At 38.7% G+C, this 21,040-nt stretch overlaps 1 protein-coding gene across 8 annotated transcripts; it reads right to left on the bottom strand.

The window, feature by feature from the left end:
• Nucleotides 1-494: 494 nt before the first annotated feature.
• LOC131060575 (uncharacterized) lies at nt 495-20,616 on the bottom strand. 8 transcript variants are annotated; one of them, XM_059210070.1, is made up of 7 exons: nt 20,236-20,615; nt 19,662-20,076; nt 18,806-18,872; nt 18,472-18,550; nt 990-1,150; nt 826-856; nt 502-692 (listed from the first exon to the last, which is right to left on the bottom strand). In XM_059210070.1, exons 1-5 carry the CDS (start codon nt 20,294-20,296, stop codon nt 999-1,001), a joined length of 774 nt encoding a protein of 257 aa, XP_059066053.1. In that variant the 5' UTR covers nt 20,297-20,615; the 3' UTR covers nt 502-692; nt 826-856; nt 990-998. The 8 variants fall into 8 exon arrangements, with proteins under 8 accessions (XP_059066055.1, XP_059066050.1, XP_059066051.1 ...); XM_059210068.1 differs by having other exon boundaries at nt 499-856; XM_059210069.1 differs by lacking the exon at nt 826-856 and having other exon boundaries at nt 504-692.
• Between the last annotated feature and the right edge of the window lie 424 nt (nt 20,617-21,040).

The following is a 21,040-nucleotide window of genomic DNA, read 5'->3' as shown; positions in this document are numbered from 1 at the left end:
TTTGGGGTCTCTACTCTTTCTTTGTTTTGTTCCGTCTAGTCTTGGTTTTGTTCCGTTTGGTGAACCTGATTGAATATCTCATGTTATGGGTTGCGGGATCCCCTTTTAAAACCTGTTTTGTACAGGGTTTTGGGTCACTTAAAAACCTATTTTTACTTAATCAAAAACATATATACATCAAGATAAACAAGCTAGTGAAAAGAGAATCGCAACACCATATCATGCTCGCAATGAGTGATAAAGCATTATCCATTTCACGAAGACAGTCACACAATAACAACATCAATGCATCGCATGAAACCATAATCACGAAATAGGGGTTAGAACTATCATAACATCATAAATCATATAGTCCACATAGGAATATCAAGTGCATATATTCCATTCAACGCAAATCCATCCATCAAGTAATCCAGAATGTATCATCAATCATATAAGTCATCCAACACCATGAGTCAAATAAAATATCCATCATCATCAATAAGTATCTAGAGTCTAAATAGGATCAAATATCATCAAAACATCAACCATGAGTCTAAACAAGTCTATCAAAGCATAAATCAAAATGTGAGTCTAGGAGAGACTAATGTCAAAGAGACTATCAGAGCACAAATCCAAAAGTGTTTATCACATCCTCTCACAAAGGATGACCACCCTACAAATCCAAAAGTGTGTAGCAGTTTGAGACCACCCTACACAAGTGTAAATACATGAGAAACGAAATGCACTTGTTTCTCTTACAAAAATGAAGTGTGATTTACTCTACAAAATGCAAACACTCAAGAAATCAAAACTAATTCTATTCCAAGATCCTAGAATACACACATTAGTAGTTTTCAATTTGCAAGTCTTCGACCTTCATTCACCAAAAACGCTACAACAACAATTAGTAGCACAAAAACCCTTATCTAAGAGTAGTAAATACAAAATTATAGAGTTGAAAAACAATAGAAGAACAAAATTGAAAAATACAAAACTTGGGACTTTACCTTTTGAATTTACCAAATAGATGTGTGACTAGTTCTGTCAAATGCATGAAAAATCTCAACAACTACGATATTTCCCTCTGCAACTATGTGATTGTAGCCTTCAAATGCTTGACCAATTGATGCAATTGTGTTACTCTGCTTTGCAAATGCAAGATAGAAACCTACAAATGCAAGACATATTATAACATATGTGAGAAAGTTTATGTAAATGCGAGAACTATTTGTTGATTGCAAGTTTCCAATATTGTAGCCTGCAAAATCCGAGAACTCACAAAAAATAGAATAGATTAGTGTATTCACATTGAGTTCACCAAATGTAATGACCGAAAATGAGAAAGAAAGGTGAAAGACCATAGGAGCAACCACTAACTTGAAATCTATCACAAAATATCCAATCGTAGACAATGAAGGAATCAAATGAATTCAACAATGAACAAATCAAATGCAGACCAAATGTTGAACTCTTGCAAGTGCCTCCATTGCTCTTATCCTCTTTGTGTTGTGTGGGATGGCTCTCAAAATCATAGCACAATTTTTGCAGTTTGATAGCACAAGAATTTCAAAAATTGCAGTTGTTTATGATTGAGGATGAGGATTGATTTATAGATTTTTGAGGTTAAAATCGACGATCAAGATTGAGAGTTTAGCAGAAAGATCGATGGTGGAGGATCGTTGAAACAAGTTGGTTGGAAGATGACCACTCATGTAATTAAGATTGATTGTCAAGTTTACTCATTTGATTGATTTGGTTAGTGGACAGATGAGTTAGAAAAAAAGTGATTTCGATAAAGGTGGATTAACTGACTACTTAGAAAAAGGTGATTGATGAGTTAGGGAGACAAGTGAGTAGTGGAACTGAGAGTCGGTGATAGTTAGAGAGAAGTGAATAATTAGCCATTTTAAATGTGCCATCAAAGGATAAATGAAACTATCATTTTATTTGGAGAAAATTGAAATTTGACATAAGAGAAATTAAATAAATTAAAAAATTATTTAATTGAGAGGACAAAATTAGTTAAATAAATAATTTGGAATAATTATTTAATTATGGAAAAATAAAAGAATTTGTTAATTAAACAATAAAGATTATTGAATTAAAGTATGTGAAAGGAGGTTAATTAAATAATTAAATATTAGAGAAAAATTAGAAATTATTCAATTATGGGAATGGAGGGAAATTTTGAATTTTAAATTTGAACGTAGAAGAATAGAGTTAAACTAGAAGAACCAAGTTAAATTAATTAGATAATTAAAATTATTTAATTAATAAGAAGAAATAATTAGGTGTGGGAATATGTTTAACCCTGTTATAACCATCCACAAAAATATATACGAGGGATAAACAACTTATAGTACTAAGTGATGTGAGATACATTTCCCAAAATTGATGAAATTAAGGATTTGATGGCAACATTAAAAATACATCTACTTAACAATATAACACTTCACCACAACTCTCACAAAAAGCAAAAATGAGAGAAGTGCTCGATCACTAGTTTCTAAATTTCAAAGTTCAAAGTGTGAGAGAAGTCAAATGGACAATTATTCTTGTGTTTGCTTGGTCATCACTAGTTTCTAAATTTCAAGCATACGGTCAGAGATGAATTGGAGAGTGTTCATTGATTTGTGCAAGTTCTCACGCTCAAAATAGTCTAAGACTTAAAATCCATTTTTGTGCATCCGATAGCACATTACAGGCCAAATGGATAATCTTCTTGGATTTGAACTCCTATTATAAGGGTATAACTTCTCAAGTTGCATGATGGATATGAGTGTGTGATAAAACCAAATTTGAATCAAGACCACATATACACAAGAATTTGGCTGCCTCCCTAAGTGATTATATTTGATGGATAATTTTACCTTCATAGAACATTGTCATACTTTTTGACAATTTTGAATTTTTTTATAGTGGTAATTTATAATAACCTTTGGAGCATTGACACTTAAGGATGATTTTGTATTTCATCAAATCAATCTATATCTCTCTTAAGCAAGTAATAAGACTGTAGGCTTGTCAATAGAAAGTACAATTTTTGGCAAACATAACAAGTTCAACGCGCCAATTTTTGTGCTACTAGAATTTTTCTCCCCATACACTCACAATGCGTAAAGGATCCTACATATCTCACAATAAATACCAATTACATAATCTACTCGAGTCTAGATTCCGTCATAAGGGTTCTAACTTCTCAAGTTGTACAACACCTCCAGGTATGCAATATAAACAAATTTGACAGAGTGTTTGTGTCCATAGTTTTCCAAATGCCTAAAACAAATTTGATCAAGCCACTACACAAGACAAGACATTTTTTGTAGTTATAAAGTATATATATATATAACCAAAAATGAGAGGTAATAGGACCCCATGTATATAGCACAATAAGGGCCAACTGGATAATCTATTTGAGTCTAGACTCCTATCTTCTCAACTTCTCAAGTTGCATGATGCCTCCAAGCATGTGATAAAACCAGATTTCACATGTAGAGACTAGAGTTAATAGGTTGAATTTACTTACCATGGTTAGTGCTACACTTCTCCTCAAATATTATCACTATAATAATAACATTAGGAAGAGAATATGCATTATCTTACATGATTCTCAGTACCTCCAAATAATTCACCCGTACCTGGAACTCTGAATGGCAACTTCTGTTACCAATTTGTGGACCTTAATGAGGGTACAATAGTCGTGAGAACTCACATACTAAGGACAACCTATGCATTTGAGTTGTCCCTAAGAATTTTAAAAGACTAGAAATCAAGATACTTTACAATCTTAAATACACCATCTAGTGTTTCATGGTATTCATTCATACATGGCTAAAAAAATTACGATGTCTAAAGGAGGAGCCCTTATGTTAATTTTTGGAGTAAATTATATTTATTATATTTACTTTAATTAAGTTTACTTAAGATAACTTTATTTGTCACATGACACAATCATTTAATATTGTTCATGTTAGTTACCTTAGGTGTCATTCTAGATAGAGATGAGTTAGTTTTATGCATTTAATTTTGTTATAGTGTAATTTTACCTACTCCTACCTACTCTCTCATCTCATTGAGCCACATGGCATTACTTGTGCTCTCAATTGTCTAGCTTCTTGCTTATATAAGCAAGCTCATTTGTACATTGTAACATATCAATTCATAGCAATTCATTGCAGATTAATAGCAAGCTTTGCTCTCCAATGTCCATTGTTCTTCATTTCTCAAGTTGCAACATTCTCATGTGTGGTTGGATAGTTTCTTGGTTGATCCATTGAAGTGTGCACAATTTCATGGGCTCATAATTTCTCCAACATGGTATCAGAGCTTTGCCCAAGCAAATTACTTTCCTGATCAAAGAATTGAGCAGTTGATAAGAGATGTTATTTATCTTCCTACAAACCAGTTCACAGAGTTGATATCAATTTGAAAATTCTTGGAATTTTTAGAAGTCGCCTCACTCTGTTGTTCCTGACTGTAGCGACATGTTTCCTTTTTTCGTCTGTCAATTGCAATGACATATACACCTACAGTGACTAGAAAGAGCGATTTATTCTAGTCATGTTGCAATTCCAGCAATACATATGAACCAGTTTGAGACTATTAGCAGCAATATCCTTCCTACAATACCTTCCTATCCAAGTCTACAATGATATTCAACCTACATTTCTATCAGCAACAATATTCTTCTTGTAGTCATACATTTCTATTGTGAAGCAAAATAGTTTTTTTTCCTCCATTGTATATTCAACCTATGAAATTGTTGATTGGACTAAGATCTTTTCCTTTAAGGCTATGAATATCTACAGGATAGTTTTTCGTGATCAACATCTCTATCATATCGACACCTTCCAACATTGGTCAATCAACATCGACCACCTCCCACCAGCCATACTTGTCTAATTCAAGTGCTTTGTTCCACCTTAATTATTTTTCAATTTGTCATAGTTGTGATTGTTGTTCACTTGTAAAATTTGACATTTGGAATTATAAAATTCTCTCTTATGGGGGTGTCTCTTGCAATTTTGTCCTTTTGTGCTCTTGTATATCATGGAAGACTCAAGGATTGAATTGCTTGAAAAGGAAATTCATGAGTTGTGACAATTACCCACATTGCATAACATTTTTGTTTCTTCTTCATCAAGTTTATCTCCTCCCAAACATGAGGACAAATCTCTTGATTGCAAAGAAGAGGGTTACTCCTTCTTACCACTCATGCTCCTAGAAACATTGATTGTGATCCTTTGGAGGTTTTTGACACTTCAGTCTAGCTTGCCTCGAAGATTCCTAAATCTTCTTCAGAGTCTTTCATTGTGTCCTTCATCATTTGTGACCAGTCGGACTATCATTGTCCTTCATGTTTGGTTGGAGAAATTATTTTAGTATATTCATCTTTGGATCTTGCTCCATATTAGTTTCCACAAAGTTCCAACTTGTCACTTTCCTACTTGTTTGGGTATGTGCATGATTGGAATATTGGCATCATCATCTTTCATGGGCAAGAAGACACATGAGCAGTTTTTAGAGACATCATCATACATTTAGATTTTGCTTCCTACCAATTCCTATCCAGAATTGAAGCAAACCTGCATCTCTATACGGTTTTGTTTCTTCCTAAGGAGAGACAAGGTATTCATAAGAAATGGATCATGTTTTGTCTTTAGACACTTACCATTTTTGCAGGTGATTATTTATCATAGGGGGGGCTGCATAGTCTCTCACTTTCCCTCTTATGGGGGAATTATTGATCAGATTCTCATGATGGATGTAGTTCTGGGGGGTATTGATGTGAGACCTCCATACATGATGGTCTACACTTGTATATATCTTGCATATCTCTTTTTTGGATAGGAGTTTTGTCCCATAAGGTTTTCTCCATTTGTGAGAGATTGGTTGCGCATGGGTACCTAACATGGCCTAGTTGTTGGGACCCATATATTGCATCTCCATAATTAGTCTTGCATCATATGCATAATAATTTCGCTCCATAAGTTACACTTAAGGAGGGGCGTTGGAGCAAATTAGATTTATACTATTTACTAAATTAAGTTTACTTAGGATAGCTTTATTTGTCACATGACACAATCATTTAATATTGTTCATGTTAGTTATCTTAAGTGTCATTCTAGATAGAGGTGAGTTAGTTTATGCATTTAATTTTGTTATAGGGTAGTTGTACCTACTCCTACCTACACTCTCATCTCATTGAGCCACATGGCATTACCTATGCTCTCAATTGTCTAACCTCTTGCCTATATAAGCAAGCTCATTTGTACATTGTAACATACCAATTCGTAGTTGTTCATTGTAGGTTAATCTAAAGCTTTACTCTTTGATCTCCATTGTTTTTCATTGCTCAAGTTGCAACATTCTCGTGTTCTTGGTTGATCCATTGAAATGTGCACAGCTTCATGGGCTCATAATTTCTCCAACATTAATAAGTATCTTTAAGTCGCTATTCATACGTATATATTCCAAATTCATTTGCTTCAACTATGTAATGTATAGGCCATTTCCTATGTATCCCATAATTGATTTTGGTTAAACTGCATCTAAAGCACACTAACCTAAATTTTCCTCTATGTATGGACTGTGGTGGTCGTTTCACATTAACGCCAAGAGTGCTCCTCTAAAACAATTACTTTCACAAGTCAGTCCATGAGGTTCTTGTTGCAGTGCATGATATAGTGAAAACACTTTCCTCAGTATTCGTGCTAATGCCAAAACGGGCGGCCAACCCGCTTGCCCCATCCATTAAAATAGTTTAGTTTTTTTCTGATTGTGCTATTAGGTGTTATTTCCAAGTAAACAGGATTACTTGGAAAACAAAATGGCTATAGGTACATGACTCCCTTACCTGAGCTTTAAGCTATATAAGCATGTCATTGCGGTTGATCCCTAGGCATTACAAGCTCAAAGTTATAGCCTTGGAATGTTATGAATAACATCTACAATGAAGAGTTTACAAATTGGAGATAAGAACATACAATCTTTTGTTGTGATTTATTGTTATTGAACTGAAAATCTAAATTACTTGAAAGTGTTGTTTTTCATAGGTATCGCATGTGTTGCATATAACTTCACTTTCATCTTTATGCCCACCACTGTATGTGTTACCCGCCCTATCTAATGTTCTCTAATAATCCTGATCAAGGGATATAAATACCAGTCAATGTCACATGAAATGACACGACTCTCAGTTGGGACAAACACGACTATAGACAAAAGGTTGTGATAGACTAACAACCTAATATAAGTATAACTAATCGTATGGGAAGAAAGAATACTAACAACCGATTAGTATATAAAGGGATCGTATGTTATAAGACAATGATTAAGGTAAGAGTAAATAAAGTGCGATACCAACATACAGTTTAGAGAAAAATAAAGAAATTGCATATATACATAGCAGCAATATCTCCTGTTGCTACAATAACATCAACACTCCCTCTTAGCTAGGGAGATATCTTTCCAAATATCCATGTCATGGAGTCTCTCAACATGGCATCCACAATGGCTACTCCCATTTGTAGAAGAGTTCATCACGGAGTCGTTGAACGTGATGTCCACCATGGCTACTCCCATGTGTGGAAGGGAACGAGTGCACACGTGCCCATCACAGAGTCACTCAACGTGATGTCGTCATGAGTCACTCCACATGATGTCCACCATGGCTACTCCCAGAGGGTGGATAAACACAAGTACAAGAGAATCAACACAAAGTCTCTCAACATGATGTTGTCATGGAGTCACTCAACATGACATTCACCATTGCTACTCCCAGAGGGTGGAAGGAATCACATCTCCGTCTCAGAGATGAACAAGGGCTTGCACCTCATATTTTTGCATCTCGGAGAAATATACACTACAAGGGCTTTCACCTCATGTTTCTCCGTCTCAGAGGAACATACGCTACAAGGGCTTCAACCTCATGTTTCACATACACTACAAGGACTTGCATCAACCTCCTCGTCCAAGGTTGCCTCTATTGGTTTGTCAGGTTCCCTCTAAATCTCCAAGTACTTGCATCAACCTTCTGACCTCCTCATCCAAAGTTGCCTCTGTTGGTTTGTCAGACTCCCTTTGAATCTCCAAGTACTTGCATTAATCTTCTGACCTCCTTGTTCAAGGTTGCCTCTGTTCTTGAACGAGAAAATATTCCAGCAATCTGCACATCATACCCACATCCTAGATCGTCTCAGTTTTGTTGTAGGAAGGAATAAGAAGGTCCTTGAGCGTCGCTTGATCCAACTGCATCCCAATGTGTTTCTCCAGTTCTGTCACCAGCACTGGCGCCACATCACCAATTTTATCAAATGGAGAAGAAAGTCGCAAGAAACTGTCTTTCTGCAAAGGAATGATGTTTATTAAGCTCTCAACAATTAGCCTATGTTCTCTCATCTGTGCCTTTGGAACATCCACAACTAAATGAAGGCCGCCTACAAAGTTCACATCTTCTGTTGAGCTTGCTTGATCTTTGGATATGGCAGGCAGCCATTTGGAAGCGTAATGCACAATGGAGGCTTTGATGAAATCAAAGAATTGAAACATTTTCGAACCACCAGTTAGGAGGCAGAGAGGGTTGGCTGCCTAAGCTTGAATCTTTCATGTCGCTCCAGTGATGGGGACTCACACTAGGGCTCCTTCTTTGGGACTTGTATGATCATGATTTTACACCTCTGGTATTTGCGCAAGCCTTCCAGGAAATGGACTCGCTGCATCACCTTACAATTTGTAGATTTTCTGCCCATGGAGAAAGCTTCTCGCAACTTTTCAAAACGATGATGGAGTCCCTCCAGGATGACAGAACAACGTAGCTCAAAAATGCCTATGTTTTGAATATGAGGTTTCCTTCGTCAAAATATTCTGTCATTTCCAAATACTTGGCCGCACATCTCAACCCTAATATGTCACAAGCATTCAAATCGACTGCTACACTATAACAGAACTTGGTGGCTAGTTCGAACGGTTATGTGCCTCCTGGTATTTCATCCAGCTTTATGTAATCTTTCTCGGTGTCACTACGGTGGTCGTGCATTATTCTGTTCAGTTTTCCACTCCTCGAAAGCAGAGGAATATTGTGTAGATGAAAGCTCACATCTGGGATCTCCACTACTAGGTCTTTTGGATAATTTGTTGCGACGTACTCAACAAATCATGCAGTTCAACGATAAGTCTCCACTTCATCGAAGGCAGTCTAACGTTTTCTACGATTGCATCTTTCCAATGAATTGCAGTATTAAAATCTAGATGTCAACGTCTCATGTCCACGAAACAGTTGTGTAACTAATTTCACAATGGTGGCCAATCATTAAAACTGGAGCGCTATCCACAGTCCATATACGTCTTCCAGTACGCCATTCTCCATGATAAATTCAATAGTTTGAAGTACCTTATTCACAGGCACAAAACTATCAATTGCTCTGATACTATGTGAAAAATTCACAGGTATCGCATGTGCTGCATATAACTTGCCCACCACTGTATATGTTACCCGCCCTATCTAATGTTCTCCAATAACCCTGATCAAGGGATATAAATACCAGTCAATGTCACATGAAATGACACGACTCTCAGTTGGAACAAACACGACTATAGACAAAAGGTTACGATAGACTAACAACCAGTTAGTATATAAAGTGATTGTATGCTATAAGACAGTGATTAAGGTAAGAGTAAATAAAGTGCGATACCAACACACAGTTTAGAGAAAAATAAAGAAATTGCATATATACACCGCAACAATATCTCCTGCTGCTACAATAACATCAACATAAAGGAGCTAAAATATCGAGCAAACAAAACACACCAAAAATGAAATGAAAACCAAACAAGATGTGTTTTTAAACGAAAAACAAGTTACCAAAACCTTGTTGACAAGGTATGGGTGCCGCATTTGGCCATAATTATCCTCTAGCATCATGCCAGATATCTTTTTCCAGCCAAAAGAACATCCTCCCTTTCAGTAATTTTATGTAGATATTAGGTCTTAGTGCATCTGAATTTAGATTGCCTTTGCCAATTGTGGGGTCAGTTTATTATTTATTAACTAAAAGTTCTTTGATGTTGAACTGATATGCCATGACTACATGACTGGTTAGTGACTCACATAATGACTAAATTCACACAAGTAGATGACTGCAGTAAAATATGACTTACATGTTTTTGCATAATTGATTTATTCTATATACCCGATCTATTCGTCCAGATACAATTTAATTTCTGCATAACTGATTATTCCTTAAAAACTAATTTATTTTCTGCATTAACTACTATTCCAGCACAACTATATAAAGATACCTTTGTTTAACACAAGGGTTCCTCCTCCAGGCAGCATAACATTGAAGCCCCATATGAATTTAAATCAAACACAATTTAAGGAATTATGTGATGTGATGCAGAGGGCCTGCCACAATCAACACTCAAACATACATACAAATATGAAAGGTATATAACAACAAAATGGATGAAAAGAACAGCAAGTTGATGCACAAACTCCAGAAATTCTTATTGAACTCAAAACAAATCTGCATTACAAAACAGTGAGCCTATTGGCTTCACTTTACAACATTTCCATCTGTTTTGGTCTCTCACAGACCTGCAATAAAATGGCTTCTCCAAAGCCTTCTTTCAAACTCTCAACCTAAAGCTACACCTGCAGCCAACAATTAAACTTTCACCCCAAAAAAAATCCCCAACTCTCTATCTTTCTCCCTAAAATCTCACATCCCAAACAAAAACAACCGCCACACACTCCTAAAAACTCCCCTCTAAAACGCTACGCACCACTTCTACCAAAACCACCCAAAAACAAAACTTTCCCCTACTCTGACCATAGCAGCAAATAAATTCACATTTTCTAACTTTAGAGTCTACGGGGACTCCACCACACTCAGTGGATGTCAGGAAATTTAAAACCCCACTACACACAAAATAAAAGCCTGAAAGATGCCAACGGTTGAGGATAATTTCAAATTTCACATTCTGATTCCCACCAACACATGGATGCTCTACATCATGATGTTTTATCAGGTTTCAACTGCATACCTTTTGAGTTTTGAATCAAAATGTATGCATTTGAATCCTTATAAAATATCACATTATTTGACACAGAAAAACTCCACCTACTTGATAATATATGGAAGTTCTAACCAGTGTATTAATTATGCCCAGTTCTAGTTAATTGGAATATCAAGGGAGAAATATTTGAAATAATCAAGTTTCAACCAAGTAACAAACGCTGATGGTTTCAGCGAGGGTAAAATGGAGCAACATACTTCACACTAAAAGTAACTAACCAATTTTGCATTGGCAGCAACAGAACAACTTCTTGGAAGGAAACAGTTAGCAAATCTCATTCCTTGAAAGCAAGGTGTAATATCCCACTTTTGAAGAAACAAGAGATAACCTATATAGCATATTCTTCAATATTAGGAAAGCCTACAATATTGTAATAAATATGAGACACGAGACCACGAATATCATTCCACAATGCAAGCATTAAAATTCCAAAGCGTCATTTACATTTCTAAACAAAATGGCCTATGTGTTGTAAGTCCTAGAAGAAATATAAAATTCTAGATGGGTAAAGTCAATGATCAGAACTTTAAAAAATAAAATATAAAATTCCAGATGGGTAAAGTCAATAACAAAGACGCCACCTGGATGGAGTCGTGCGCGAGGAGCTGTTGTGCTCGGGCTAGGGCTTCAATGCCCTAGCGCGTGAGTTGCATCTGCGTGCTGGTGCGTTGGTGGGAGGGAGGTGCATGCTGGTGCATCGGTGGGAGGGAGGTGCATGCTGGTGTAGGGAGGGGTTGATCTCGGGGTTGCGGGTGTTGGGGGACGTTCGGTGGCTGCGGGTGGTGCGTTGGTGCTACGTGAGGCAGGAGCTCGGGGCTTCCTGCGGTTGCGTAGTCTGCCTGCGGGGAAGGGCGGTGGGGGTCCGATCTACCTTGTGGTGGAGCTTGGAAGGGGGGGTGTTTGGTTTCTTGCAGGGGTTCGTGGAGCCCTTGCTCTTTTCTTTTCGAGATGTAGGCTTTTCGTGAGGTGCTATGTCTAGTATTGGTGGAGAGACCTCGAAGGCGTCTCCCGATATGGATTTCCGTGTTACGGTGGGTTTAAAATCCCCATCCCAAAGTGTCAAGACCTTTAATAATAACCTTTTTGCCTCAGAATCGAGGATTGGTGGTACCGGTGGCTCTCAGATTTCGAAGATTAATGGCTATCTGGAGAGGTGCAGTGAGAGGCCGAGGTTGGTTAATCCTCCGGAGATGATAGCTGAAGATGTTGAATACTTCTCAAAACACTCGTTATATTGCAAGTTTTGGGGGATGAGGATTTCTTTGCAGTTTTTGGAGAACTGGGCTCAGAGGACTTGGGCACCGAAAGGGGAAATGGAGATTATGTTGCTGGCAAACAACTACTTCATGGTTACATTTAACTGCATGAAGGATCGCAATAGGGTCTTTGAAGGAGGGTCGTATTTTTTCAACCAGGTGGGGTTGTTCATCAAACCTTGGCATGCGGGGTTTAACCCTTCGGAGGAGCTCCCGAATAGGGTCCCAGTGTGGGTTCATTTATCGCATTTTCCGGTGGAATGTTGTCGGGAGGATGTGTTGCGGATGCTCTCTTCAATGCTTGGGAGGCCAGTTGGATCCTCAACGCAAACCTTGGGGAGAAAGGTAATGACTATCGCTTGTATCTGTGTTGAAATTGATCTTAGTAAGCCCCTGCCAGATGCTATAGATATGTGTGTGGGTTCTTATTCTTGGGTGCAGCAGTTGGATTATGAGACACTACCATTTTAGTGTCATCTATGTCATGAGTATGGTCATTTGCAGTGCAAGTGTCCTAGATATAAACCGGTGGTGCGCCAACCTCAACAGTCGGCCCGTAACATAGATGGGGCTGAAAAAGGAAAAGCTGCCATGTCTGTTGAAGTTGTGGGTGTTGATGGTTTTGTCCCAGTTAAGACAAAGAACAGGAATTGGGGACAAAAGAGGCCCCTTCAGGAAAGACAGGAGGAGGATACCTTTAACAGATTTGAAGCCTTGGACGACCTTACCCAACAGGAGGTGAACCCAGGGTTAACTCCTTTGGCTCAGGGTGCATCAGGATTGGTCCTTGATAGTGAGAATTGGGACTCTACCCGGGCCCTGCAAGTAGTTGGGAGTCAGCAAATGGAGATGGATCAGCCAGTAGTGGCTCAGTTGGGGCCCATTTCTGGTGCTGAAGTGAAGTTGGCTAGGGGGGATGGTTCTCCAGCAGCTCAAAAATTGGAACCTGTTGAGGTCAAAAGTAATAAGATTGCCTTCCATTTGGGTCTTCACCAGAAGGACATTAAGAAAGGACCAATGGAGAAGATTTCTAAGGTTGGCAAAAAGAAGGATTTGGATAAGACCAAATTGATGGGGGAGAATTTGGTTGAGTCAGGGTCAGTAAAGACTCTGGATTCTCATTTTTCCAATCCCCGAAATGATTGTGTTGTCATGGAATGTGAGGGGCTTGAACAGTGGCCCTAGACAAAAAGTTGTTCGGGAGTTGATAAGGAGTCATTCTCCTGATGTCCTTTTCTTGCTGGAAACAAAACTTTTTGTGGAAAGTATGTTGGATTTGGTGCCAAAGCTATGGGGGAGAAGCCAATGTCAGTGTGTCGGGGCAATTGGCTCCTCTGGAGGGGTGGCCTGTCTTTGGAACCCCTTGAGGATTCGTCCTATTTGGTGGGTGGCCTCCAGATCTTCATTATCTGGGGTTGCCTCTAGTATTGAGACTGGGGAATATATCTTGTTTACTAACATTTATGCCCCCGCTGATCTCCAGGGTAAGGAGAAACTATGGTCTCATATTTCTTTTATTGGAAGGTTGTTCCCTTTTCATCCTTGGATTATGGCAGGCGATTTCAATGCCAGCCTAGAGCTGAGTGAGAAGAAGGGTGGTGTTATTAGATTGAACCTTCTTCTTTCCTTTTTCGGGATAGTTTATCTTCTTTGCATCTTGTTGATATTAAGCCCGGTAATGGTTTGTTCACGTGGAACAACAGGAGGGTTGGGGAGTATTGGATTGCGAAGAGGCTGGATCGCTTTCTGGTTTCTAGTTTTTGGGTTGGTGGGGGGTGGTCCAGCTTTTAATATTCTGAGATTCTTGACTGGAGAGGGTCGGACCACTGGCCCATTAAGTTGGTGTCTTCTTCTGCTTGGGTCACTCGCTCTCCTTCATTCAAATTCTAGCTTATGTGGTTACGGGATCCTTCTCTGCAGAATCATGTGGCAGAGTGATGGAGCAAAGGGAGACTAGCCTTTGGCACTGCTATGTACACTTTTGACAAACAACTGCAATTTGTTAAGTTTCAGCTTAAACGATGGAACCGCCAGTGTTTGGGGAACATTTTTCATGCTAAGAAAGCTGCTCAAATAGTGTTGAATGGCATCACCAGTGAAATTAGAGAGCATGGTTTGTCTGAAGCCTTGCTTAGGGAGGAAGACAGGGCTGTCAAGGCTTTAGAGGAATGGGAGCTTAGGGAGGAAATATACTGGAAATAGAGAGCTCGTACTGACTGGCTTCAAGCGAGGGACAAGAATACTGCTTTCTTCTTCAATTCAGTGAAATCAATAAGACATGGCAATTCCATTCCTATTCTAGTCAATGATAGAGGTGAGTAGTTTTTATCCTTGCAGGAGATCTCTAGGGAGTCTTTACAGTATTTTTGGTCCCTCTTCAGTGAGGATCCTCAGGGGGAGTCGAAATAGGAGAATCAGGTTCTTGATTGCATTCCTTCCCTAGTCACTAGGGAGATGAATGAGCAGCTTATGGGTCTTATTTTGCTAGAAGAACTCGAGAGGATTGTTTTTCACACGAGGAAGGGAAAAGCTCCTAGACCAGATGGGTTTCTGGTTAAATTCTTTCAAGATTCTGGGATATTATCAAACTGGACTTATTGGAAGTAGTCCAAGAGTCCCAGAGGAATAAGCAGATGCTTCGGGCTTTGAATGTGACTTTCATTGCACTAATCCCCAAGTGTGATGGGGCTGACCGGTTAGGCCAGTTCCGCCCTATCTCTCTCTATAATGTGATTTATAAGATCATCTTTAAGCTGATAGCGGATACGTTGAAGAATTGTCTTGGGGATGTCATCTCTGAGGAGCGGAGCCGGTTCGTGGAAGGTCGCCAAATCTTGGATGGTGTGGTCATTGCTACGGAGACCATTCATTCTATGGCAACCTCCAAGGAAAAAGCTATGTTTATTAAGCTGGATATGGCTAAGGCTTACGATAGAGTTCGTTGGTCCTTCCTCCAAAAGATCCTTAGGGCTTTTGGCTTTGCTGATGAATGGACCCAATGGGTTATGAGTTGTGTTACGTCTACCTCTTTCTCTGTGCTTATTAATGGAGATCATATTGAGTTTTTTGGTGCTTCTAGGGGTCTTCTCCAGGGGAACCCCCTCTCCCCTTACTTATTCATTCTTTTGGCTGAGGGTCTGGGGAGGCTAATTAAGCATATTGTGGATCTGGGTATTTTTCAGGGTTGGAGTTGAGGTAATGACTTGCAGCCACAGTCTCATTTGCAGTTTGTTGATGACACGACCCTAATGGGATTACCTCGGATCAGAGAAGCTACTAATCTGTGTAAAGTTTTGAATGTTTATCTTGCGGCGTCAAGCGAGTTGATCAATGAGGATAAATCTTCTATCCTCTTCTTCAACACACCTGGATCTATTCAGAGGAGGATTTCTCATATCTTGAGATTCCAAGTTGGCTCTCTGCCCTTGACTTATCTGGGTATTCCTATTTCTCCAGGTAACCCTCCCAGGGATTCGTGGTAGGGTATCTTTGATAAATTTTGCACGAAGGTTGAACATTGGACTCACAGATGGTTATCCTTTGTTGGGAGGGTTCAACTGATCCAGTCGGTGGTTCAGGCTCTTCCAATTTATCGATGTATGCTTCAAGTGGCCCCTAAGTGGTTCTTGAAGGGATTGGACTCTTTGGCAAGGCAATTTTTATGGGCAGACAATTTGTCCTCACACAAATAGTGTCTCATCAATTGGGACTTGATGTGTAGCCCGCAACAGTCGAGTGGGCTTGGTTTAAGGCAGTCTATTTTATTTGGGGAGGCTTTGGTGGCTAAATTGTACTGGACGTGGTGTGTTGAACAGGATCATGGTTGGGCTAGGATTTTGGCCTACAAATATATGTAGAGGATCCCGAAGGAGGAAATCCCAAGATACCCGCTTGAGGGAAAAGGCTCAATGATTTGGAGCACTCTCAAGAAGGGGGCTTCTCTTATTAAGCAAGGCCTCTTTTGGATATGTAAGAGGGGAGAAGAGGTCCTTTTATGGTACGACTCTTGGGATGGATACCCCCCAATCCTTGATCAGTTTCCTAACCTTGGGAATCTTTGTCAGAGCTTTTTGGAGGCAAGGTGGTCTATGGTGAACGACTTCAAGGCTGTTTATACGTGTGGGCGGCTGGAGTTGGAGCGGTGGAAGGCTCCTATTGAGTGGCCGGTTGTTGGGATAGATGAAGAGTGTGCTGAGTTGCATGGCATTTTGGTGAGTAGACACTGTAGTTCCCTCAAGGGTAGGGATGGACTTTCTTGGTCTCTGAATCCTAAGGGCGTCTTTACTATGGCTAGTGAATACCACAAGCTGTTGTCTCGTAGATTGGAGGGGAGGGAGGTGCACTGGTGGAAACATGTGTGGAATAATTTTTCTTGGCCGAAGTGTAACTGTTTTGCTTGGACTTTGGCTTTGAATAGATGCCTAACTTGGGACAATATTCGCAAACAGGGATTCTTGGGGCCCTCCATTTGTGCTTTGTGTGGTAATGGGGAGGAAGATTCCTCACACCTATTCTTTAGATGCCCTTTCTCGCTTCTTATTTGGCATTTCTGGTGGGGGGTGTGGAAGCATCCTTGTGTTCACGCGGATTCTCTGGTGGAGTTTTGGGGTAGTTTGGGCAGACCTCCTATTTTGTCCTCCTTTCTCCAGACTGTCTGGCATATTGGGCGCATTTTCATACCGTGGCAGATCTGGCTCGAGAGGAATAGGAGGATCTTTCAAGAGGACAACCTATTAGTTCAGCAAGTGTGGAATAGAATCATTGTTATGATTCGGGAGACGGTGGAAGCTAAATGTGAGGTGAATTTTCCTCTGGATAGAGATGAGGCGGATATTGTGAGTAGGTTGGGTTTACAGGAGTTGTCTCCCGCTTCAGCTTTTGTCAAGAGAGGTAGACGTGCTATGAAGAAGGTTCAAAGGGTGGGAAGGTGGACGCCCCCTCAGGATGAGTTTATCAAGATTAACACCGATGGATCCTCTAGGGGTAATCCGAGCCCTGTTGGGGTTGGTGGTGTTGGTAGGAGTGCTATGGGGGAGGTGGTCTTCTTTTTTTGGGTGCATAAAGGGCAGCAGTCTAATAACTTTATGGAGGGATTAGCAATTTTCTATGCCCTGGAGCGTGCTTTGGAGTTGGGATGACAGAAGGTTATCTGTGAATCGGATTCACAAATTATTGTTAACCTACTGATTGAGCAAAAGGTGAGTGGGATTCACTGACAACTGGCAAGGATTGTTCACCAGATTCTTCAAATTAGTACTATGATGGAGCAGGCGTCTTTCATCCACATTCCTCGTGAATGGAATAGAGTAGTTGATTGTTTGGCTAAGTGGGCCTCAGAACATGGTAATGATTGGAAAGTTAAAGGGTGGGAGCATCTCTCCCCGGATTACTGTTAGGACTTGCAGAAGATCTTTGCTGAGAACATGGATAGTTATGAAGCTAGCTGATCCTTGGTTGGGCTTGTGATTCTTTTTTGGGGCTTTGGGGCTCTGGTTCTCTTTGGATTTCTTGTTTTTGATGTTCAATAAAGTTTTTACCCCCTTATTAAAAAAAAAAAGTCAATAACAAAGACACTTCTGACCCCATCAGTTGTTGAAAAGTATAAAAAATTCTGAACAAGATAATGCCAACCAAAACCCTTGAATTGTTCAGAATCATAATATCTTATAGCTTCTTTACAAAATTCCAAAAACACAATCCCACCAGCAAATATAATTGTCATATATCAATCGATTCAGTAGCATAAATGTAATTGTTATATATCATTTCCCTAATAACATATTGATTATGTCACAAGCCTACAACGGTGCAACCATATCATTGAACCTGCAGTCAGTTACTAGAAAGCCCCAAAAAATAGTTGGTAAACACATTACAGTTTACGACACACATTCATCAATAACAGCTGGCCATTCTTTGGATGCAGTATTCAATATTTCAAGGCAATTATAGAATGACTCAACATAATCAATGTCTTGCTGCTCCATACCTAAAAAGGAAGGGAAAACAATAGCATTAACTTGAAATCCCAACTGTTGTTTCATGCCTATGACAAAGAAATTTGTATTTCTTTTCATACGAATATACAGAGGGTGGTAAAATATTACTAAATACATAGTTCAAGTTCAACACTGTACTGAGAAGTGAAGCATACCATGAAAAGAAGAAGAATCCTTACTGAATGGATCTTCCACTGGGTCTTCTAACTTAAGGCAGTCTTTAATTTCGGTAGGCTGTTGTGGAAAAACACATATCAACAGATGTGCTAGTAAGCTTTTCATCTCAATAATAACAATTGACATTTTGTATGGAAAAATATATCAATCTTTATCAGGCTCCACCAACAGGCAGAGTTCCACATATTTAATCAAAATGGTGACAACCACAAGGGTTCACATGAAAAAGAAATAACAAAAAAACAGGGCAGTGTTCGTACAGAAAAATTATAAACTAAAGGCAAAGAAAAAAGAAGCTTATTAGCCTCCTACCTCTACAAGAGCACTAGGCAACCAACATGGAATCTGAGATCTGTAGCTTAGAGCCTGGGCCACTAGCCTGTTCATCTCTGTAAAGAAACATAGAAGGGGTCAGGAATTATGTTCTTAAAAGGAACTAAAAAAACAACAAACACTAAGCCAATATGGCAAACCCAATAAATTAAATACCACCATTCTCAAACAAAGAAATGTTATTGATACTAGATTTGAAGGCTATTTTGTCCTAGGGTTAAATAACTAAGGATTGGATATTCTTAAGCCAGGTTTCTGTATTTTCTGTATCATTTTACATTTTTACATTTTTATCAGTTAAATTAAACTAAGCTTACTTTCTTTTATCATTTTACATTTTTATCAATTCAAATAAACTAAATTTACTTTCTGTACTTCACATTTTTATCAATTAAACTAACTCCTTTTGTGGTGGACAGCAGGATTCCTATTTTGGTCCATTTTTTAAATGATACTTGTATTTACAGTCTCTTTACTCCCAGACACATAGAATCACTGCAAGACCATTCAAACCCCAAAAGCTTACCTTTAAGAAATAAAACCTAAAGAAATCCCCAACTAATAATAAGAACTATATCTAACAGCCTCAATCAACGACCGCCAGCACCCAAGTTAAAAAAATTAAATCTCATAAAACACTCAAAAAGCCTAAGAAAAGAGAAAAAAGGCATCCAAATACTCAGCTGGTACTAAGAATTACATCTAACAGCGTCAAGAAACAAAATCAAATCTCATAAAACCACTCAAAAAGCCAAAGAAAAGAAAAGAGACAAAGCCATCCTGATCAAAGCAGTCAATATATTTCTCATCGAAACAGAAAGAATGCAATTCATACCTTCCTCTGCCATCTTTTCCAGTGAAATGACACACCTCAATACCCTCAAGAGCCCATATATCCGCCTTCTGCTTCATCTCCTCAGTAACCTCATACCTAGGGTTAGGACCCATTTTCACATTCTTTAAATGGGCTTTCTTCTCCTCAACTCGCTTGCCCTTCTGCACACTACGTCCCTTTACCCCATCATTTCCCAAAAGTTCTGGATCTACCATAACAGTAAATCCCTTGCCATTTCCAGTGCTATCTACTCCTGCCCTTGCACCGTCCTTGCGTGGTGCACTTGGAGTGGCAGCCCCTAAATTTGGCAGGGGCTTGACTGTGTTGGTTATATTGGCTAGTGTTTTTCGGTCTGATAAATTTGTCTGCTTAACCTTCAGCCCGCTAGATTTAGTCACCTTGCCTGTAAATAATCCTAAAACAATTACGTTCTCTTGTAAAAGGGACTGAAGAACATAATTGGTCTTGATAGAGTAATAAAAATGCACAGACTTCAAAGAACTAAAGACATTAGATCAATACATATACAAAAACATTAATGGGCACTGCGTTTTGGTTTGTTTATTTGGCTTACCTCTATTTGTTTCGGCGATTTTATCTTGTATTACGGACAGCGGCTGCCTCCTCTCAGCCATTTTGGATGATTATGTAGTCCAGTTTGAAAACCAGAACGCTTGGCTTACCGAGTTTTAAGATCTTGATAAAATTTTATATGGATGGGTAAAAAGATCGAGAAGGTAATTTTTCTGTAGATTTATGTGTTCTGTTTGAAATAGCTATTTGCGAGAGGGCGAGAAATTTTTAGCGGTTTTCTTTGTTTTGTTTGAAGTAGCTAGTTTGAGCGGGTTTTCTGGCGGGATGTTTTATTTCTTACTGAGGGATAGTCCTTGGATTGCCTTGATAAAATATAAGTCTTTGAAGAAGAGAAAGTTGTTGTAGATACAAACAAGCATACAATGCAGATGCAAATCTAATGGATTGAAATGACACATTGACTAAATGTAAGATCTAATTGACTAAATGTAAGATCTAGTTTTTGATTTCATATAGTTTTTAGATTGAAATGACAGATTGACTAAATGTAAGAAAGTAAGATCTCGTTTTTTATTTCATATAGTCTGCTTTAGCAGAATAGTGTTTCTCACTTTTAGTCTTTAAGGTCTATCAAAATCAACACTTTTCAAAAATCATATAATGTTGTTTATAGCAAGCAAAAATTCTTAAAATTTTGAGTACAATGTTATCCAATAATTCATGACATTTTCTATGTATAAGATATTTATGTAATGTTATACAAGAATAGCAAATAATTTCTACCATATTTAGTAATTCATAATAAAGACATTAATATATAATTGTCCAGATATCTTGATTTCAAT

The sequence above is a fragment of the Cryptomeria japonica genome, chromosome 8 (assembly GCF_030272615.1).
Source record: "Cryptomeria japonica chromosome 8, Sugi_1.0, whole genome shotgun sequence".
Lineage (NCBI taxonomy): Eukaryota > Viridiplantae > Streptophyta > Pinopsida > Cupressales > Cupressaceae > Cryptomeria > Cryptomeria japonica.
The sequence above is the reverse complement of the archived record's forward strand: the minus strand, read 5'-3'. Positions and strand labels throughout refer to the sequence as shown.

What these genes read in the sequence shown, in the direction of transcription:
- LOC131060575 (XM_059210067.1), bottom strand. Translation starts at nt 20,296, where the DNA reads ATGGCTGAGAGGAGGCAGCCGCTGTCCGTAATACAAGATAAAATCGCC. An exon ending in AATCGCCGAAACAAATAGAG is followed by an intron (nt 20,077 to 20,235) that starts GTAAGCCAAATA and finishes TAATTGTTTTAG; the next exon opens with GATTATTTACAGGCAAGGTG. An exon ending in GGAAAAGATGGCAGAGGAAG is followed by an intron (nt 18,873 to 19,661) that starts GTATGAATTGCA and finishes AGAGATGAACAG; the next exon opens with GCTAGTGGCCCAGGCTCTAA.